Source organism: Silurus meridionalis, chromosome 14, assembly GCF_014805685.1.
Source record: "Silurus meridionalis isolate SWU-2019-XX chromosome 14, ASM1480568v1, whole genome shotgun sequence".
NCBI classification, from domain to species: Eukaryota; Metazoa; Chordata; class Actinopteri; order Siluriformes; family Siluridae; genus Silurus; species Silurus meridionalis.
In genome coordinates this window covers 1804168-1828024 of record NC_060897.1, presented here as the reverse complement: position 1 = coordinate 1828024, position 23857 = coordinate 1804168, and the positions used below count along the sequence as shown (strand labels likewise).

General features: G+C 39.1%; 1 protein-coding gene across 2 annotated transcripts in view; it reads right to left on the bottom strand.

Annotated features, from left to right (window-relative positions):
• Positions 1-16091: 16091 nt before the first annotated feature.
• slc25a39 (solute carrier family 25 member 39) overlaps positions 16092-23857 on the bottom strand; it is an 11568-nt gene continuing 3802 nt past the window's right edge. Inside the window, exons 2-12 of one of the 2 annotated variants that reach the window (XM_046866399.1) lie at positions 23486-23591; positions 23294-23353; positions 22409-22459; positions 20868-20977; positions 20707-20774; positions 20440-20564; positions 20037-20210; positions 19813-19922; positions 17692-17773; positions 17519-17602; positions 16092-17243 (exon numbers count right to left, since the gene is read on the bottom strand). In XM_046866399.1, the coding sequence (XP_046722355.1) occupies positions 17131-17243; positions 17519-17602; positions 17692-17773; positions 19813-19922; positions 20037-20210; positions 20440-20564; positions 20707-20774; positions 20868-20977; positions 22409-22459; positions 23294-23353; positions 23486-23582 (1074 nt within the window). In that variant the 5' untranslated portion in view covers positions 23583-23591 and the 3' untranslated portion in view covers positions 16092-17130. The remainder of the gene's footprint in view (positions 17244-17518; positions 17603-17691; positions 17774-19812; positions 19923-20036; positions 20211-20439; positions 20565-20706; positions 20775-20867; positions 20978-22408; positions 22460-23293; positions 23354-23485; positions 23592-23857) is intronic. The other variant, XM_046866400.1, reaches the window with a different exon arrangement.

The window sequence follows — 23857 nt, the reverse complement described above, 5'->3', positions numbered from 1 at the left end:
TATTGTTCATGTGTTTAATTCCTTTCCTCACCACTGTAGTCACATTTTCACTTTTAGCGTTGTGTTGACATTAGCAATGTGAATGTCTGTAGAATTATAGGTTTTTTTCGACACATTTAATTGTACTCCCTTTTTTTAAATGATGGGACTTTTTAAATTCAGGTTTAGCAGAAGAGTGATTGCTCAGAACTTCTACAGTTCTTGTGTTTTTTTTGTTTTTTTTAAATAATAAATTTGTATAAATTTATTTTACTTAACGTAAGAAAGTAAAGACAAGAAACGAGTTACTCTCGTCACCTTGAACTTGATTCGTTTCCTATTACTGCATGTCCCGGAACTTTTATTAACCACAGCACACTATCACAAATGTAAAGAAAAAACACTTTAAAGTTTATCCATTTATGTTTACCTTTAACACTGTCCATGTTCTTATTTACAGTAAAGCAGCTATGATCATGTTAATGATTTTAACTTTTGTTACAATTACTCAGAAAATAGGTCATTTGCACCGAACCGTTACGAAGCACTGACACTGGAGACTCCTTCAGTAGCTGTTACTTAAACGTCTCTACATTCAGTTAAACCGACCAATCGGAAGCCAGAATGAAACAGTGCCGTGGTATAAATATCACATCACATCTTGGACTAATACCGTTTCAAATAAGCTGATCTACTTAGTGAGACTTATTCAGCTACTTTCTGGGTTTTTTTTTAAAGATGAATGAACACTACTGTCTGTCTGTCTGTCTTTTTTGGGGGATTTGATCGTCTGATAGTATAGTCCAAATCTACCATAGCTTTTTTTAAGCCTACCTCATTTCTGCCAAGACTTATTTGCCTGATGTTCACAAGTGAGGAACATTTCACGTTTAGTCTCAACTTGCATTTATAATTTCCTCCACTCTTCTGGGAAGATGTTTCACTAGATTTTGGAGTATGCTTGTGGAGATTTGTAGGGTGTTAGTAAAGTCAGGTGAGGTGAGGAGGCCTGGGGTGCAGTCAACATATACATTTATCCCAGAGGTGTTCATTAGGATTTAGAGCTCTATAGCAGGAGATCTTCCATTCCACCAACCCTTGTAAAGCAGATCTTCATGGCGCTGGCTTTATGCAGAGGGGCATTGTCATGCTGGAAGAGGTTTGAATTTAACCTGTTCCAAAGAAGTCCTTAAACAATTCGGTGCCTCCAATTCCAACCACAAATCCATACGTGAAAGTTCACTTCAGACGCAGCTGAACCATACTTCAAAGTGTTTCCTTTCCTGTTCAGGAGCTTTCAAAGGACTTTTGGTGTTTTTTCATGTCATATCATTTGTGTTTTATAATCTATATGTATCGCTATAAACATGCCATTTATAATGTTCAATATGAGTATGTGAAGTCAAAAAGAATAAAGTTTAATTGAATTCCAGTGCAGTGGTGTGTGTGTGTGTGTGTGTGTGTGTGTGTGTCTGTGTGTTTATTTTGTCATAACCTTGGCCAGGAGATGGAGGACGACGGATTTATGGCTGTTTTTCTCACTAGTGCTTCCAAGTTCCTTGAACACACACAAACACAGTAAAGATGAAGAACACGCTGTTTACACGTCCTGAGTCTCACTCGCATATCGAAGAAAATGTTTAAACACACACTTACAGCTCCATCAATTAACTCCAGCTTCGGGTTCAAGTTCATGTCAAAACTGCCTTTTTTTTTCCAAGAAAAGTTCAACAGTTCAATAATTTTTTTTAAGGGGGTTAATCTGTTTATTTTCTGTGCATTATTATTTTTAAGTTGTTTAAAAGATTATTGATGTCTAAACTGAGTGTTTTTTTTTTTACATTTGTATTTTTATTTATTTTACACATATCTATGTCAATCAATTTTTCTTTTTTTTAACCGATTTATTAAATAAAACATTTATTATTTTAAAATGACTAAATAAATTATGACAACTATTATTAATTATAGAATATTATATTTAGGGGGTCTCAATAAGGCACTAAAGTTTTACAACTTTACAATGAATTCTTCATGAAATAATTTTATATATATATATTTTTTTTTTTTTTTATTCTGGAACCCTTTCTGTAGAAAAATCGCCATGTGGTCAGAGCAGGTTTTTACATATAACAGAAGAGAAAAAAGCTTTCTTTCATCCAAAACCGTTCTTTGCGAAGTTCTTCGGTTGTTCCTCTGAGGAAAACCTTTAAGGTTTAATTGTGATGTTAGACTGTAAAGTACTGCTTCTGCACAGATCTTTAACATAAAGGTTCCCTTTAGATGAGGACATTCCAGCAAGACTGTGTAGCTGTGTGTCTCTGGAGAGTTTGTAATCTAACTGGACATCTCTCATTTCATACTCAAAGAGCACCACACACAATCTTGGGGTAATTCTGAACCACCCTTCAGGACCTTCTATCAACAACCCCCACAATAGCCCGACCCTCCCTGCCCACACTATGCTAGAAACCTGACTCCTGCAGGTTCCTTTACATTATTACAGGGATTCGGCAGTTTGTGTCCACTGGGGTGCTCGTTCAGTCTCCTGATCTCCAGACTCTTGCAAGTTATTCCAATCTGCAAACAATTTCAAAACAAAGATCTGCAAATGTATGGTGTTTGCCAGACACCCTGATCCAGAGCAAATATTTCCTTTACACTACTTTATATGAGCAGGTGAGGGTTAGGGGCACAGTGGCAGCTTGGCAGTGTGGGGATTCAAACTCATAGTCTTCTCATCAGAAGGCCAAACACCATTCTTCAATCGAGCAATCTCTCCACTCTTCATTGCATGGCCAGGCCTCAGGAATACTGATTTGAGGTTTCGAGTTCATCCAAAGGATGCGCTGTAGTTCATGTGATTACTAGAAGGATGGGATTTTTGGGTTGTTATGTTTGTCTCTGTATCCATCGGGTTCCTCCCAATGTCAGGTCCATTTATTTACCTCAGTCTCTATCTGTGTTTTCCTGTTTCCTCATCTTATCTTTAATGCTTCCTGTCCTTTACATTGTGTATCCTGTTTCCTGAATCAGGATGTGATTTTGATCCTGTTTTCCGCTTCGATCATGGACTCAAAACGGTGCGTATATGCTAGTCCATATGCTAGAGATATGCGGAGCTCTGCATGCCTGGTGGACATGTCTTTCAGGAAGAGAGTCTCAGATTCAAAACTGATTCTTGCCTACAAAGGCCAAAAAAGGACCACACCTTCTGCCTGAGATCCTCCAGCACTGCTCGATTGGTACCACCTTCTCTCAGGTAAGAGGTTCCTCTTCCTCAAACATTCAGACTAACACTTTTCGGGTACAATACCAGTGTAGATGTATTCATTTGATATAGACTCAAAGCACTTCTGGACATCACACTGGACAGGGGGATCTGCTAAATCCAATGAATGTAAATGCAGTCCAGGTTTGAACAATTCTAGGAATAATACGGAAGTTGTGGAGCTGTGGAGTGTCACTCCGAAGAAATAATTTGTCGAAAAAAACAAAGGCAGGATCATCAGCGATCAAACAAACCACAGCGGCTCCGTTTGGATCACAGCGATTTGTACAGAAGCACGTCTGGTGTTCGTGACAGTTCTGGAGTTGCCTCGAAGCGCCCTGTTGGAGTGAACTATAAGAAAACGGTGAGAAAAAGCAGACAGGAACGAGAGTCTTCATTGGCCTGTGAGGAAACTTAGGGTCATGCGGTGCATCAGTGTAGGAGGATCAGCAAAGCAAGGATACGCAATCTCCACGCCTAATGGGTTCCTCAGATGTTCTGGCATGTTTTACAAAATTACGCTTTCGTTGCTAAGGGAGTGTTAGTGCTCTGGATCTTCACTGTACATTTTTTTCTGAGGAAAAATAATGACTTGTAGGGTCGGTTGCTGAAGTTTTACACTTTTAGCTATAATGAAGGTCATTGCTCACTTCATCATTAATTTATGAATGACTCTGAATGAATCTGACTCAAATTATATTTTACACAGGCATGCAGATATTATTATATTTCAACATACATTAAATGGACAAAGGTACAGGTGGTCCCCACCTTATGATAGAGATGCGTTCCAATGATCCAATTGTAATAGATATGTGTCTTCCCCAGAGTCTTAAACAGTAGTGTACAGCAAGGAAGTAAATGTAATTTGTAACTGTATCTAGTAGCTTTTTTTTTTTTTTGGCGTATCTGAACTTTTCCATTCGAGGAGACTTTTACCGTTACTTCACTACATTTCAAAATCAAACTTACTTTTTAACTCGACTACATTTTATGAAATCAGTCGTATTTTTTTATTAATGAGAATAAAAACGTAACTGGTGAAACACGAAGCGAGTCACCAATCAGGATCGAGCGCACGCTCTGTGCTACACGTGTTCTGATTGGCGCTTGGTGCATCTACTGATCACCAACATACAGTTCAGCATCAGTTCAACATCAAGCAGAACATTTAGAGAGGAATAAATGATGAAGTAACTCCAGACTGGAACTCACCACCACACACGTGACCTCATTTGTGAGATTTTTTTTCTTAAGTAGTTAAAAAGAAGGTTTTGGGTTCATGAACATTGTAATAGAAATCAATCAGTGTTTGAGTTATTAATGTCATTCTATTCATTGATCAGTGTGCTGAGAGTCACATTCAAGTCTTTTCATATAAACTGAGGTGATTAAGTAAAGATAAAAAAAAATTATAATAGGAACATTATAGTTAAAATAAATAATAGTACTTTGGGTACTTACGTACATTTAAACTCAAAATAATATTATTATAGTGAAAATTTCCAAGAAACACTTTTACTGGAGTCACATTTTACTGAGTGGATCTACTTTTACTCAACTCCATGGTATGTGTACTTCATCCAACGCTGCTCTTAAAGAATGGTGATCAGTATGCAATAGTATATAATGGTATTAATTGAACAAATTACAGTACATAATTTAGCAAAACAGAGCAATTTACAGAACTGTACTGTATAAACAGTTTATGTAGGTGGCAGTGGGCGCATGGACGAGCACCGGTTCGAGAGTTGAGGGCGGAGCATATGCTGCTATGTTTACATTTTTGTCGTATCGCTATCATCATCATACGATTGAAAAAACCATAAGTAGAACCATCATAACTCAGGGACCATCTATATTTGGACACCTGACGTTTGTCTGTGATTCTTGCACAAACTGTATCAACAAATTTGTAGGCACACAGTCGCATTCACTTAAACAAGGAGACCCAAAACTGTCCCAGCATGACAATGCACAAAGCCAGCTCCATGAAGAGCTACGTTACATGCGTTACGTACCCTAACCCTAACCCTGGAAGATCTCCTGCTATAGAGAGTGCAACCCTATTGTGCATTTTTGAAAATAATTTTTCATGCTGACTGCACCCCAGACCTCCTCACATTACCTATATCAGTTCCAGGCTTTATTAATGCTATGTGTATGAATGAGGACAAATTTCTACAAAATCTGATGGAACATCTCCTCAGAAGATTGGAGGTTATTATAGCAGCAAACGGGACTAAATGTGGAATGGGATATTTGAAAAATGTATGGGTCCAGAATTTTTTTTTAAGCATATAGCTGCATATTTCCTTCCCTTAGTAACAAAGAGGAGATAAATTAGCGGACATCGCAGAGAAAGGTGGTGGCGGTAGTGGTTTCGCTAAGGGAGAGGTTTCCTAGAAATTCCCGTCGGGTTTCAAATCCAGTCCCAGCTTTTAAAATGCTGGGGGGCGTCTGGAGGTCATGTGCACTATTTTACTTCACAATCTCAACATTCCCACAGGAACAACCCCCGTTTCGGATAAACAGAGCGTGCGGGACATGCTGGAGGAGACGTTTACTCTGAGCAAATTAACATTCCTTATTATCGACACCGATATTTGGACTCTCGTGCGCTCGTTTTCTTACAGGCCACTCCCTCCGCATTTATTTTGGCTTTACTAACCTGTAAATCACATGTGAGCAGAGTTACGTAAGGCTGGCCCCACAGGCAGGAACGTAGCACGCAGCATGATTCCATCACTTATCAGAAACCACTCGAGATGGTTCTCACGCAAACTTCCATCTTTCTTCGGCAAGAAGAAAAAATACTCAAGGCCATTGTACTACAGGAATATCATCAAAACCAGGGGTCTGAACTAAAACTGAGCGACTGTCACCACCATAAAGTTGATTAATTTCTTTAACAGCACATTTTTCCTCCTCAAATGCAACAGCAAATTTGCCAAGAATTAAAAAAACGATTGTTCTTGTTTGCACTTACGTTACAGCAGCCTCACCAGCCTCTTCTCTTCTTTTATCCCACTCAGAGTTATTCGAGTTGTTACTATGGCAATGATCAAATATCAGAACGATCACATTAAATATTAATGAACCTGTGACCTCTGGGTCCACTCCTGTCAGAGGTGCTGCTGTAGAAAAAGAACTAACAACCTTCTGACCAATCAGAATCAAGCACAATGAACAAATAACTAATAATTAATGGAATCTATCTCATGCTCAATTTCCAAGCACCAAATTCAGATTTTCTAACTGACCTTTTATATAAAGCTGTCCAAGATGGCAGCCTCAACAGATTTACACAATTCTTTCTATGTACCCAGTGATGTTTTATTCATGTTCATAAACTGGAAAAATGAACGAAGGCAGTGGTGGTTTCATGGTTCAGGCTCTGAGTTCCTGATCATAAGGTTGGGAGTTCAAGCACCAGCACCACCAAGCTTCCACTTTTGCACCCCTGGGTACTTAATCTGCTCGAGGGGTCCATGACTCACCCTGCGATCCTTCTGACAAGCTGGGATATGTGAAAATTACAATTTCCTCTTAAAATGTTAAAAGTACTTTAAAAATAACGTCACAGCTGTATGTGAAGAGAATATCCAGATGTTATGGGTTTTTTATCAAATTTTCTTTCTAATTGAATCTGTTTTTATAATATGCACAACTAAGTGCTAAATAAAGGAAGAAATGCCCATATTTTTAGTAACAATCATTTATAGGCACAGCGAAGCAGCAGGACGCTAAAATAAATATACAAAAGCAGTCACAATGAAGTGTAAAAAACACGGATGAAGCTGGACTGAGTCTCAGCAGCTGGGGAGAGCAGATAAGTGTAAGTGAACCTGAACGTGACCCGAGAGCGTGAGACCGAGCGATCACAAGCTGGGCAGGAAGACTTCCTGTGTTGTGTTTCTTCCTGGTTCTGAACCCCTATTTATTTTAGTTGCAGATCTCTCAAGTTCACAAAAGAATGCTGGCCTCTCGCTGTTTTTTTTCTCCGAATCGGCTCGCGAGGCCGCTGAAGGCTGCACTGTAAACAGATCAGGCGCTTGTGCTAAATAAGGCCATCACTCTCAATGTTGATCCGAGCCCTGTTTCCCAGAGCACCAATCCATCTGGGGATTTTCTTTTCCACAGCTGTGCAGCCTGATGCTCTCTCTCTCAACGCCATCTCGTCCTGTCTGTCTGGAAAATTCCTGATTGCACAAAGTAGCAAATGTGTTGGGGTTCTGTGGACAGATGAGTCCAAACGTGACTTTTCTGTCTCTAACAGAAGAACTTGTGTAAGAAGGTGAACAGGAGAGAAAATAAGCCAAAGCGTCCGTCCGAGTTCTGTAAGTGTTATTTAGAGAGCAGACAGACATATAGAGTGACGTCTGGAGCGACCTGACTAGTCATCGCACCCAAATCCTACTGAACTGCTCTGGGATGAACTGCATCACAAAAGAAAGAAATCTCCAACTAGTGAAGAACAACTTTGGCCGGAGGCACAGCAAAGTATTGTAGCTGAATGTTTGGAGAAAGAAACTGAAACTGAAACTTTTTTTACAAAAAAAATAATTAAGATGAACATCAGGACATGTGTTTTAACAGTGTACCGAATACAATCCTTTTTTTTTTTACATGTGGGAAATCTGAGTTCTCTCAGGAACGTATTGTGGTGAAACACAAGCTTTTTTTAGTCTACGCCTTGCACTTTGAGTGCATATTTTTATTGTTGTTATTAAACATATACAACAATGGCAGAAGTAAAAAAAAAAAACATTTTTTGGATTTTAAATGTATTATGTCCAGCTTTAAGAATTTCTCTTAACAGGAGAAAATCCTGACAATTCCACATATCGATGGAGTGAATGAATGAAGGACGGAAGCAATAAGGACATTTGTTAAGGTCTGCTGAAATAAGTAGAACAATTAAATAGATAAAATCTTTAGCAAATTAAATATTAAATGTAAACACACACATTTGCATTAACCAAATGGGGTCTAACAAATGTAAACAACTTAATACATTTTTTCCTTTTATTTAATTAATTTGTGCCAATTTAATTTATTTATATAATAACATTTTATATATTTAATTTTTAGAAAATATTATTTTAGATATTATTTAACCAAGCAGGCATTTGACTTAAAATTGTTTTAAAAATGTACATTTTTAAAGTTGATGTACACAAATGATAATAATAATTATAATAATAATAAATATAATAATAATAAAAAACTTCATTAATAAAAATAATGACTAGCAATTTTATTGTTTGCATTTCTTTCAGTTCAATTCATTTTTATTTGTATAGCACTTTTAACATAACATTTAATATATATATACATGATCATAAATTTAGGATGTATACAAGCACATGTAAATAATGGAATCTATTTGATAGTGTGTTTAGTAGTCTGTAATGGTACTAGCAGTGGAAACCCTTACAGTTTCTGGTTCAAAGAATCACTCGATTTTTTTTTTATCACCTCAAAAGATCAGGTCAAACTTCACCTAACATCCACAAGTGATAATAAATGCAACCAGAAGTCAATTAGCCTCATTCACTCTTCCCTTGTGACAGAATAGTAACTAAATAGGTTCCTTCTGAACTGTTCCTGCCAACTGGAGCCTGATAACGATCGAACACGCTGACACTAAGATTGCGAATATGTGGGAGGAAAAAGCACCTGATACTCAACTATTAAAAAAAAAAAAAAAAAACATCGGTGACTAATTACTTACTTAAACCAGCAGAAATGTTCGATTCGCCACAGTACTGTGGTATATCACCAGGGTAAAAATTAAAAAATGAGTAAAAAAATATTTACATTGTCAGCATTTCCCACTGAGGTGCTGGCAAAATCCTCAAAAAAGACCATAATCACACTTAGCACTGACCGCTGAGCAAACTATAAGGTTTGATCGAGAAAGTTCTGAGTTGTGTCATCGTAATCTTTTCTTAATAATTTCTGAAAAAAAGAAAATGTTCTATAATAAAATGATATTCCTGATGATTTTGTCTGATTTGTATTAATACTGTGCATCTACAATGTTATAAAATCTTTTGTTTTGCCTACACGCTAGCTACTTTAATAATCAAATCTTTAGTTGATCATTTTTGATGTTTCCAAACCCACATGGCAACCAGTGATAGCTGTGTCTAGCAAGTTTCGAACATATCTGAGGAAAATGTTTCATGATTTCATGATTATTTCCTAGTATTATTTATTTCTATGTGCTTGCAATATTGTAAAAAGTAGCTCTATGCTAGCTTTAACCATTAGTTCATCTTTACAAATGTTTCTAAACACACTTAATAACCAATTCTAGCCTTTTTCTAATTAATCTATTAACACATTTGAGGAAAATGTTAATATAAATGTTAATAATGATAGTTTTGTCATATTTTCATTGTTACTTGAATGCTAGCTAATCATTCATTCTTTAGTTCATTATTTCTGATATTTTTAAGTTCACTTAGCAACTAATGTTTGGTTTTTATTAGTCATTTATCAACACATCTGAGGAAAATGTTGCTATTGTAGCGCTACTGTGTGATTTCAATGTTATAAAAGTAGTTTGCAATATGCTATTCTGAAATCGCTGAGGAAAATGTCGATCTTTTCGATATTCATAACTACGACATCTCATATTCATCACAGAAATACGCTTAAATATTACTGATTGATCATCTCTGATATTGTTAAACACACTTATCAACCAATACTAGTCTTTTCAAAGTAAAATACCAACATATCTGAGGGAAATATTGATATTGCTAATGAGTTTTGTCATATTTTACTGTGAAATCTTTACTGTGTTACTTGTACATACAGTTGTGTTCAAAATTATTCAACCCCCAATGCTGTAAATGGTTTTAGGGAATTTAGTGTACATTTGTAATTGTATTCAGAATGAAATCCTACAAGGACTTCTTAAAGAACCATATGCAACTAAAATGACATCAATTAGTTTTGTAATACAGTAGTAAATGTTTCTTTTGTGAATTCTTCATTGACATAATTATTCAACCCCTTAAAGACTACCACTCTGAAGAACAGAGGTTTAATGAAGTGTTTTCAATCAGGTATTGAAAACACCTGTGGATATCAGGGAGCAGCAATAAAGCCTAATAAGCACCAATTAGGCAGCTTTAAAATGACTGTGATACTCAGCTCCTTCTAGACATTTACTGGTGTGGTTACAAACATGGTGAGGTCAAGAGAATGGTCCAGGAAGACAAGAGAACAGGTGATTACTCTTCACAGGAAGGGCAATGGCTATAAGAAGATTGCAAAGATGTTAAACATACCAAGAGACACCATAGGAAGCATCATTCGCAAATTCAAGGCAAAGGGCACTGTTGAAACGCTACCTGGTCGTGGCAGAAAGAAGATGCTGACTTCGACTGCTGTGCGCTACCTGAAGCGCAGAGTGGAGAAAAGTCCCCGTGTGACTGCTGAGGAACTGAGAAAAGATTTGTCAGATGTGGGTACTGAAGTTTCTGCTCAGACAATAAGGCGCACCCTGCGTAATGAAGGCCTCCATGCCAGAACTCCCAGGCGCACCCCCTTGCTGTCCCCAAAGAATAAGAAGAGTCGACTGCAGTATGCCAAAAGTCATGTGGACAAACCACAGAAGTTTTGGGATAGTGTTCTGTGGACTGATGAAACAAAATTAGAACTGTTTGGGCCCATGGATCAACGCTATGTTTGGAGGAGGAAGAACAAGGCCTATGAAGAAAAGAACACCTTGCCTACTGTGAAGCATGGCGGGGGGTCAATCATGCTTTGGGGCTGTTTTGCTTCTGCAGGTACTGGGAAGCTTCAGCGTGTGCAAGGTACCATGAATTCTCTTCAGTACCAGGAGATATTGGATGACAATGTGATGCAGTCCGTCACAAACCTGAGGCTTGGAAGACGTTGGACCTTTCAACAGGACAATGATCCCAAGCATACCTCCAAGTCCACTAGAGCATGGTTGCAGATTAAAGGCTGGAACATTTTGAAGTGGCCATCGCAGTCACCAGACTTAAATCCGATTGAGAACCTCTGGTGGGACTTAAAGAAAGCAGTTGCAGTGCGCAAGCCTAAGAATGTGACTGAACTGGAGGCTTTTGCCCATGATGAATGGGCGAAGATACCCGTAGATCGCTGCAAGACACTTGTGTCAAGCTATGCTTCACGTTTAAAAGCTGTTATAACTGTAAAAGGATGTTGTACTAAGTACTAAGATTGAATGTCACTTGGGGGTTGAATAAAACTGATAATGATGTGAGCTCAGAAAAGACATTTGTGGTTATTTCATTATAAATGTTATGTTATATTTGTCTGACCTACACATTGTAAGCAGGATGACTGAATAATCATAATCAATGTCAAACCGACCAAAACAATCAATTTCAGTGGGGGTTGAATAATTTTGAACACAACTGTACATACTGTGTGCTAATAATGTTGTAGAAAGTAATGTAGGGGTTATATGCTAGCTACTTAAATCATCAGTTCATCAAGCCAACTTAGCAAACAATGCTAACATTTTCTAATTCATATACTAAAACGTTAAGGAAAACAACATTTCTTATTGCTTTGTCAGACTTCCATTGTTACTGTGCACTTACAGTATTGTAAAACAAAGTGGTTATATGCTAAATACTGTAATCGTTAATTCTTCAGTTCATTATATCTGGTTTTTCTGAACTCACTTAGCAACCAATGCTAACCTTTTTATTAGTAATTTATGAACACATCTGAGATTCCTAATGGCTTTGTGGTAGTTATCATTACAATTTTCTAAAAAATTTAATTAAATTAAATAAACAAAAAAAGTAATGTAGTGGCTATTTGCTTTCTGCTTTAATCCTTAGTTCATCATCACTGAGTTTCTTAGCATGCTTATCAACCAACGCTAAGACTTTTCTAATTAATATTCAGCATATGTAAGGCAAATGTGGATATTTCTGGTGGTTTTGTCATATTTTCATATATACTGTGTTTAAAAAATGATTTGCAATATGCTATCATGTGTTTAAAGAAAATGTTTATATTCTGATCACTAATATACTTAAATATCATTAATCATTGGTGATATTTTTACGCTGTTTAGCAACCAATGCAAGTCTTTTCTAAGTAATATATTGAATTTTTTTTTTCTCCAATTTAGTTTTATTCGCTATATGCTAGTCACTTCAATCATTCGTTCATCATTGGTGGTTAAAAACCCACTTAGCAAAGTTTTGTCTTAGCAATTGACACATTTCTGAGGAAAATGTTGATATTCTTGATGATTGATTTTATATTTTTTCACTTGCTAGCTACTGTGATCATCTACCTCAGTCATGTGTTTGCTAGTTCAAGCTAGCTCAAGACTTTAAAGCTTAACTAGCTGCTCTAAAACTAGCCGCTCATCCGCAGACGTTTCCAGCCGCTAATAAAAGTCAGTTTTGCAAGTACTTGAATAGAAACACCATCCAGTGTTTTAACCAGGAAATATATTTATTTTGAACTGTAGTAAAGATAAATCTGTGCTTTTGATACGTTCACTCGATGCAATGTAGCCATCAGGAAGATCACCTCAGATTTTCCTAACCCTCACAAATCACCAGCAAAGTTTTTAGGGAGTAGATCTTAAATTTTTACCTCAGATTCACCTATAACTCTTATTTAATGAGTGAATTTTGCTTTAAAGTTGTTAGACTGGAGCTACAAAGCTAACGTAGCTAATGGAAGTTTACTGCTTTAATAACTCATGAAGGACCTGGCCCGCTTTTATCGCTTTAGATAGAAACTGATTTATTTTTACTGCTCAAAAGGGCATTTTTATAAGAATGTGGTGTTTAGCAAGAGTTAGAAGTAAACGAGATTCACGATTGTGAACTTCGCTTGATCGGCTAGGAATCATCCAATTATTGATTTTCTGCATCAATCACTTAAATAAAATGCAACAAAGCAGAGGCATGCTATTGAATACGAAGGGGTAAACGTGTGTTTGTGTGTATTTAGCAGCAGGTTTAGTAGCAGGCCGAGCCGTTTTATCGTCAGATTTAACACGTACTTCCACTTATTTACTATTTTGGCAGTTTCTGTGATCTTTTGCCTTTTATGAAGATTCGTAGGCGTGGCTAGAAGCAAATGTGCTGCGCTGCACTTCAACGCTGAAGTTAATATTAAATTGGTATTTATTAACAAACACAAGAATATTGAAAAAAATATCTTGTAAATCTGTCAGTGTTTATTGAGCTCTGTGACTTGCTATTCGACTGTATAGCAGGATAATTCTGGAATTTAAACCAGTTTCAACTGGAACGTGGATCGGATTCAAGCCGGAGCGCCGAGCTGTTTTACGTCTGACGGTCCTTTGTATATGCTTTTAGATAGCAGTGTGTCAGAAACACATCAACATGTCCATCTGAGACACTGAACACCTCCATAAAGACGATGCAGCGAGAACATTTACAGAGTTCAGGAAAAAAAACAACATAGAACATGATTGTCATATAGCTCACTTCAAAAACACACACAAAGAAATTATAAAAAATTTATAAAAACCTCAGTTTTAAGACTAATTTTTAAAAGTCAAATCAAAAATTAAAATATTCAGCACAGTTACCTGATAGAACCGAATTTGTCTCATGAAAAGAACTTCAAATAAAATAAATAAATCCCTTCAACAGTTTGATTTTATTTTTTTTCAGATTTTTATTTAACTGCAATTATATTTTCTTTTAGTGAAAAAATCTATTTAATTATTCTATTCGCTTTTCATTCTTCAGTTTTTCATTTTTTTCATTCCATTTTAAGTCACGGAGCAGTGGGAAAAACCATCCCTCTGCATGTCACACTGTGTGTGGTTGATTATGTGTCTGATAAATAGTCTAAAATGATTTTCAGGTATTTGTATTTGTGCTTTTGTTCTAAGCCAAAGGTCAGAGAGATTCACCTTCACAGGTGTTGCTCTGAGAAAACAGAGTCATCCTCATAGATCTTTAGGCTGTTCATATGGAACCATCCACAGTCTCCAACGGAAGAGAACTCCATCCAGAGGTAGGGCGTCAGGATGGATCTTTATGGGTTTCCGAAAAGAAGAACGGGATCATTGAAGGGATCAGTGGTCACTGGTACCTTACGAGCAAGTACCTTCTATAGGGACTAAATAAAAGCATACAGCTGTAGAAGGTCTTGTGGGTTTATTTAAGAATATTAGCTTGTGAAAGTATTTTCCTTAAAACAACATAAAAAGTAACAAATGTGAAAAGTTGTCTCGTTAGGTAACGTATGCTAGTTCCAGCTAGCTAGTATTAAAATTTGCAATATTGATGACACAAAAGTAAACGGGAACGCGTTTGATCGTTGTTGTGGTCAAAAGGAGCAAACGGTTCTTAGTACGACTGCAAGAACTGCGCAGAAGTTACGTTTTAATAACTCATGAAGGACCTGGCCCGCTTTTATCGCTTTAGATAGAAACTGATTTATTTTTACTGCTCAAAAGGGCATTTTTATAAGAATGTGGTGTTTAGCAAGAGTTAGAAGTAAACGAGATTCACGATTGTGAACTTCGCTTGATCGGCTAGGAATCATCCAATTATTGATTTTCTGCATCAATCACTTAAATAAAATGCAACAAAGCAGAGGCATGCTATTGAATACGAAGGGGTAAACGTGTGTTTGTGTGTATTTAGCAGCAGGTTTAGTAGCAGGCCGAGCCGTTTTATCGTCAGATTTAACACGTACTTCCACTTATTTACTATTTTGGCAGTTTCTGTGATCTTTTGCCTTTTATGAAGATTCGTAGGCGTGGCTAGAAGCAAATGTGCTGCGCTGCACTTCAACGCTGAAGTTAATATTAAATTGGTATTTATTAACAAACACAAGAATATTGAAAAAAATATCTTGTAAATCTGTCAGTGTTTATTGAGCTCTGTGACTTGCTATTCGACTGTATAGCAGGATAATTCTGGAATTTAAACCAGTTTCAACTGGAACGTGGATCGGATTCAAGCCGGAGCGCCGAGCTGTTTTACGTCTGACGGTCCTTTGTATATGCTTTTAGATAGCAGTGTGTCAGAAACACATCAACATGTCCATCTGAGACACTGAACACCTCCATAAAGACGATGCAGCGAGAACATTTACAGAGTTCAGGAAAAAAAACAACATAGAACATGATTGTCATATAGCTCACTTCAAAAACACACACAAAGAAATTATAAAAAATTTATAAAAACCTCAGTTTTAAGACTAATTTTTAAAAGTCAAATCAAAAATTAAAATATTCAGCACAGTTACCTGATAGAACTGGATTTGTCTCGTGAAAAGAACTTCAAATAAAATAAATAAATCCCTTCAACAGTTTGATTTTATTTTTTTTCAGATTTTTATTTAACTGCAATTATATTTTCTTTTAGTGAAAAAATCTATTTAATTATTCTATTCGCTTTTCATTCTTCAGTTTTTCATTTTTTTCATTCCATTTTAAGTCACGGAGCAGTGGGAAAAACCATCCCTCTGCATGTCACACTGTGTGTGGTTGATTATGTGTCTGATAAATAGTCTAAAATGATTTTCAGGTATTTGTATTTGTGCTTTTGTTCTAAGCCAAAGGTCAGAGAGATTCACCTTCACACGTGTTGCTCTGAGAAAACAGAGTCATCCTCATAGATCTTTAGGCTGTTCATATGGAACCATCCACAGTCTCCAACGGAAGAGAACTCCATCCAGAGGTAGGGCGTCAGGATGGATCTTTATGGGTTTCCGAAAAGAAGAACGGGATCATTGAAGGGATCAGTGGTCACTGGTACCTTACGAGCAAGTACCTTCTATAGGGACTAAATAAAAGCATACAGCTGTAGAAGGTCTTGTGGGTTTATTTAAGAATATTAGCTTGTGAAAGTATTTTCCTTTAACAACATAAAAAGTAACAAATGTGAAAAGTTGTCTCGTTAGGTAACGTATGCTAGTTCCAGCTAGCTAGTATTAAAATTTGCAATATTGATGACACAAAAGTAAACGGGAACGCGTTTGATCGTTGTTGTGGTCAAAAGGAGCAAACGGTTCTTAGTACGACTGCAAGAACTGCGCAGAAGTTACGTTTTAATCAAATGTGTGTAAAAGTCTGGTGCTGATTTTTTTGTACATTTCAACTTTTAAATAAAAATTTAGAAAAGGATTTCTAAAGACTACAGGGTTTTCAGAGATGAAATGTACCCAGAAGGCACTGCGATCACACAAGGCTGGTTATCAGTGTGTGGAGAAGTAATAACAGACAAATTAGAGAAGATGTGTTTATCTCGTGCAGATGCTGTTGTGTAACATTCTCTATTTAGATGGACACTGGGGCGGTGTATAGACATCAGGGGACAGAGTATGACCACTAGAGGGCGGTATGTAGACATTAAAGAGGGGCATATAAACACTAGAGGGCGATAAATTGCCACTAGAGGGCGGTATATAATCAACAGATTGCGGTATATGGCCACTAGAGGGCAGTGCATGGACACTATTTACTCGTCTGCTATTTTTTTTTTTTACCTTACTGGCCACATAGGACACATATAAAGGTCACATGGAACCAGGAACCATTTCAAAGCACAGATGAATTCAATTTCTGAATAACATTTCCTCAAAGCACCCGTGCATGCAGATAAACGTTTTCCCAGCATGCTTTGATGCGGTTCTGGTGTGCTGCAGTCTCACTGCAATGCAGTAAATCCCAACTGAGGGACATAAATAACTACCGCATGCACAGCGTTACTGAACTAAACCTGGCAGCCTCGCCATTGTTTTCCCTCGCACCCTGTGGAGATAAGAGCAGGATGCAGGCCAAGGCCCTGATAAAGGGCAGGTCAGTTTGGGTAAAAATGATCATGCAGCTCTACTTGGTGGTTCCCTCAGCCTTCTCGCTGCTCTTCGTTGCGCTTGCGGAAGAACATTTTCCCGAACTCGTACGTACTGATCATGATGGCGCACGCCGGAGCCACTTTGATCACTCGTGGCAAGAAGCCTGAAAGGAGAGGAAATAAATATCTATATTTGAATGATTCCAGATGAAGCATTTGCCATACACTTCCCTGTAAATGGGCGGTTACTATAGAAACATACATTTGTCAGATAGGGAAAATAAAGGAAAACTTTCTGACCAATCAGAATCCAGAATTCTACAGACGTACAGCATGTCACCGACACCATTTTCAGAAAGTCATTCTTGGATTAGATTTTGTAAATAACGTCTTGACTGTTTATATTTGGAGGCAGCTCAGTGTCACGTGTAGACTTTACCTGCGAACAGGCCTCGGTAGCCGCTATCGGTCCAGATACTCTTCATTATGAGCCACGTGGAGGAAGACGACGTCTTCAGAGGAGCTGCACGAAAGCACAGGAGATTTGTTTTTCATTTGCTTCTCTCTCTCCTCTAAATTCATTAGGATTGATTTGAAAAATTGTCATCATACCCCCGAGGATCTCCATTTCTCCCAGCTCGATCTGCCTGCGTGTTTTCACCACGTCGAACGGCAGTGTCGTGATCGCGGCGATCTGCAGGTAACGTGTGTGTTAGGAGCTTCAACAGAAGAACTTTTTCCTACCACGGGCCGAAAATCCAACTAAGGCCCGAGCCATGAAAAAAATACACTGAACCAAACTGTATATTATAAAATGAAAGTCACATCTCAGGGAGTTTCTCGTTCACCACAGTCTCCACTGGCTCGCTCATTACGGAACTTACAGATCCGATGAACAAACCTTAAAGGATTAAACACGCCGGCATAATATTATGACCACCTGCCTTATATTGTGTTGGTCTCAATTTGATGCCAAAACAGTTCTGACCCATCCAATATCACCATCATGAACTTCTTCAGCAGTTTAAGCTACATGAGCTCGTCTGTTGGATCGGACCACACGGACCAGCCTTCGCTCTCCACGTGCCTCGGCCTTATATAACTGTGGGACCTTCAATAGACAGGTGTGTGCCTTTCCAGATCATGTCCCAGCAACTGAATTTACCAAAAGGTGGGCTCTAATCAAGAAACATCTCAAGGACGATCAGTGGAAACAAGATGAGTTCACGTTTGAGTCTCATAGGAAAGACAATAAAAACGTGTTTTTGTTCGTTTTTGTATTTGTAATAAATTTGCAGGATTTGAGGATTTGAGCGAGTTTGACAAATTGAGACCGAGTCTGAGCATCTTCAAAACTGCAGCTCTTGTGGGATGTTCCTGGTCTGCAGTGTTTAGAATCTATCAAAAGTGCTCCAAGGAAGGAACAGTAGTGAACCAGCGACAGGGTGCACGTGTGAAGAGAAGGCTGGACGTGTGGTCCGATCCAACAGACGAGCTCCTGTAGCTCAAACTGCTGAAGAAGTTCATGCTGTTGATGATCGATGGGTCACGACTGTTTTAACAGCAAAAGGGGGACCAACGTGATTTTAGGCAGATGGTCATAATCTTATGGCTGATCGGTGTAAAAGATTGTACAAGTTTAGTGCCTAAAAGTTTGTTCCTAATAAAAGTGCGAGCCGGGGCGAATGTGACGAGGAAAAACTCCCTGAGATGGCATGAGAAAAAAAAACGAGAGGAACTTGACTCAAAAAGAAACCCATCATTATCTGGGTTGCACCACAAACTACCTGCATGTTCAACGCCCTGAACTCACACCTGAACTCCTTCCAGCACATCACAATCCATTTTTAGCTGATATTTATTAAAAGCCGTAAATTTGCTGTGAAAGAATGCATCAGTAGAAGTCCACGGTAAAATCACGACCTGGTTTTAAGCACTTTGGACCCTGATTACGCACAGGACAAAGATTGAGGACGGAGGTTGGCTCTCGGTACAGTAACTCATTAACACGGTCAGAGACACGCCGTGTGTTCAGAAACACGGCACTGAGCCGATAACAGAATAAAACCGATAAGATAAAGATTTTCTAGCCATATGTGGTTCTTCCCTAAAACTGTTCCCACAACCTTAAAAGCACATGATTTTATCGGACGTCTTTGGATGCTGTAGCATTAAATTTCCCCTACACTTCAACTAGAAGACCCAAATCTGTGCACAAGAAGATCTCCTGCTACAGATATCCACCCCTTTAGAACACCTTGGAGATGAATTTTCCACCCCAGGCCTTCTCACTTCACCTCCATCACTACCTGACTTTACTAACACCCTTGTAGATAAATGAATCTTCACACAAATCTCCACAAAAGTCTAGTGGAACATCTTCCCAGAAGAGTGAAGCTTTTTATAAGAGCAAATGGGGACCAAATGTGGAATGCGATGTTCAAAAAGCACAAACTAATCATATGGTCAGGTGTCCACAAACTTTTGGAGGTTTAGTGTACATCCAGATCGTGATCGTTTCATGGTGTCTGTGCATCAGGATGAGATCGGAGACTAGGAATGGTGTCTGAAATCATCACCTGGTTGGTTTTGGAGAGTTGTTTTTTTTTTTTTGCGATGAGAAATTGGATCGAAGGCCAATCCTAAAATTCTCATTATTTATTATGAAATATTATTTAATTAATTAAATTATTTATGTTTTATGCATTTTATTAATTATGACTTTTTACTCACAGCTCCAGAAACGGCTCCTGCAGTGAAGCAGACTGAGAAAGAGGCCTGTGGTGTTCTGTATCTCTCACACAGCTCTGCTTTCATCAACTCATAGTTAAACCAGTACATGGCTGAAACACACACACACACACACACACACACACACACACACACACACACATAAATCTTTACATCCTGCACTTAACTGACTGTGTGTTTGTGTGTGTGTGTGTGTGTGTGTGTACCGGAAAAGGGAACATCTCTAAGAACGGTGGGTCCCCACCCCCTCCACAGGGAGAGCACGCCGCTCTGAGTCACGGCCGATCTGATACACACTCGCAGCTCACTGTAGGATACACGCCGTGACTGCATCTTAGTGCGCACCAACTCCAACGGGGTGATCACCGTGACTGCGCCCACTGCAACACACACACACGCACACACACACTGATTATTCAACAGCAACACCAAAACCTTATTCTTCTGGAGCTCTTCTGGAAAACTCATGGTCACTTTTGTGAAGGTCAAGATCAGAAGGTCATGGGTTTAAATTCCACCCCCACCAAGCTGCCACTCCATGAATAGGCACAAGGATGGAAATGATAGAAACGGAATGAAATATAAATAAATGAAAATAATCAGACTCACGTCTCGCCAGACCCCCGGCGATGATGGAGACGTAGTTGCTCCGGTAACCAAGACCATCAGAAAGGAAATCTTTGAGCTGATCGTAGCAGGTAAAGTAGATGACTGTGGTGGGGACGGCCATCACGCTACACAACACACAACCCAACCCCACACACACACGCACACACACACGCACACACACACCAGATTACATTCCTCTAACAGCCGGACGCACACTGTTTTATTCCTTGTTTAAATATTTTCAGGTGTTTTTCCATCCTGACTCACAGTGTAGGAGGAAGACCACTCCACAGAGAGCGCAGACCCTCGGAGCGACTGATCTTCACAAACGCATCCTTAACAATCAAACAAACAAATTATATTTGGAGCATTAAATACTGAAACTCCTGCTTAGAAACGTGTGTGTGGTTTGTAAGTGCAGGACTCACCAGAGTCCCACTGAAGTGAGTGGGTGTTTTGTACCAGGAGCCACAGGCGGTGGTGTTCTGGCACACGTAGATGTGGTCCATCAGTCCGTTACAGTAGAGAAAACACTTCCCTGAAATTCAGGATGAAAATGTGTTTGTGTTAAACCAACAAATCGGGTAAACACCAAAGGTCATGCACACACACACACACACACACACACACACACACAAATACACGTGCGCATGCTGGATTGCAAGGTGAATATGAGACACGTGTGAGCTACAAAGAACTACAGAGACCTATAGAGTTCTTCAGAGCCCTACAGAGACCTGACATGACCTATACAGACCAGAAGAAAACTAGACACACCTCCGTTATTGGGATTGACAGCAACCATACCTCCTTTATATAAATTGACAGAGGCCACACCTCCTTTTTGGGAAATGACAAAGGCCACACCTCTATTGGAATTGACACAGAGGCCACACCTCCTTTATAGGAATTGACAGAGGCCACACCTCCTTTATGGGAAATGACAGAGGCCACACCTCCATTGGAATTGACACAGAGGCCACACCTCCTTTATGGAAATGACAGAGGCCACACCTCCTTTATAGGAATTGACAAAGGCCACACCTTTATGGGAAATGACACAGAGGCCACACCTCCTTTATGGGAAATAAGAGGCCACACCTCCATTGGAATTGACACAGAGACCACACCTCCTTTATAGGAATCGACAAAGGCCACACCTCCTTTATGGGAAATGACACAGAGGCCACACCTCCTTTATGGGAAATTGACAGAGGCCACACCTTCTTTATTGGAAATGAGACAGAGGCCACACCTGCTTTAGAGGAACTGACACAGAGGCCACACCTCCTTTATGAAAATTGATTGACACGGTCACTGAGAATGAAACACCAGGTCACCCCCCGTTCATTAGAATTGACACTAAAGCCACGCCCTTTTCACAGAGATCACTCATTTATTGAAACAGACAGAGGAGTTTTAGAATTGAACACAGAAGCCACACTTCCTTTACTAGGATTGTAATTCAAGTTGCCACGCCTCCTTAAATGGAACTGAACAGCAAGAGGCTCTGCCTCCTTTATAGGAAATAGGAATTTTAGGAAGGCCATGCCTCCTGCACAATTTATGTACTTTAATAAATGAGTGAATAAAGCGAATGTTTCAGTGTAAGAGTTTTGTATGTGTTTAGTGTTCTCTCGTTCCACAGAGCCGGAGCAGATGAGGAGAAACAAGGGCAGTGACCCACATGGAGATAAAAGGAGCTATAAATAGCCGGAGCCACTGAGGAGGTGTGTGGGCGAATCACTGAGCGATGGAGAAACACCACGCTGAACCTCACTGCTCTCAGGGTTTCACTGCTGCTGAAGGTGTTTAAGTCTCACATTAAATTTGTGTTGTCTCTCTTACAAACTACTAAAGGAAGGACAGATGAAACATGTTCGTCTCGTGTGTGCGTTAACGCGAGTGTTACTGTGAGATCAGGTGAGGTTACAGACAGCAGGCGGGGAGACGATGCACGTGTACTCACACTTCGGGAGACGAGACTTTCTCTTCCACGCTCGGCAATCCGCTGGTAACGCTAAGGGGGGGGACGGGGAAAGGAGAGAGACAAATCAACACAGATACACAAATAAAAATAGAAAAAGGGAGAAAAAGAGTAACAGATAACAGAAAGCAGGGGGGACAATAAGAAAAAGAGGAATGGACAGAGACCAAAAGAAAAATGGACAAACAGATAAACAGGCATTCAAGGAAAGAAGTGGGGAGGGAAAGAGAGAGAAATCAGAGAGACAGGACATCAACACACCGTCAATACAACACCAACACATCAACAACACACCATCCATACAACATCAGCACAAACACACCAACACATCAACAACACACCATCCATACAACATCAACACACCAACAATACAACCTCAACACTCCAACAGACCATCAACACACCATCAAAACCAACACACAACATCAATACATCTACACACCAACAACACCAACACACTAAACCATCAACACAACATCAATACATCTACACACCAACAACACCAAAACATCAACACTCCAACAACACCAAACCAACATCAATACATCTACACACCAACAATATCAACACACCAAACCATCAACACAACATCAATACATCTACACACCAACAATATCAACACACCAAACCATCAACACAACATCAATACATCTACACACCAACAATATCAACACATCAATACATCTACACACCAACACAGAACATCTTTCTCTCAGCACAGATAAAACAGTTTATACAATTAATTAAAGGTTTAATGTTTAATCTGAGAGTCACAAACAACAAATTAATCATGTTCACACTCACACACACTCACACACACACACACTCACACACACACACACACACACACACAGGGCAGACGTGTACCTTTATAGACTGGAGCCTGCTGGGACTGCAGTCTGATCTTCACCACATCTAACGGTGTTACTGAGGGACGACAAAACACAAACTCATTACTACAGCAAAACACACACACACACACACACACACACACTCACATCTACATGCACAAACCACAGGCAGAAGTAAACAGTATGTGGAGGTAATTTTGGTTCTCACCGAACAGAGCAGTCAGAAACGCTCCAGCACCTGACGCCACCATCTGCTGCAGCGGAGTGATGGGGGGAGACGGAACACCTGTAAGACCCTCAACCATCCTGTCCACCTGAGAGACGGAGGGGGAAGAGAGGATTCATCAGATACCAATATTTACTCCAGAATCATTTACACCCTTTTTAAACAAAAAAATACATGTATACACACACACACACACACACACACACACACACACACACACACACAGACTCACTCACAAATATTTTCTCACACATACACACACACGCAAACACACACTCTCAAACACACATACACACTCACAAACACACATACATTCTCAAACATGCTCACACACTAAAACTCACTCACACACTT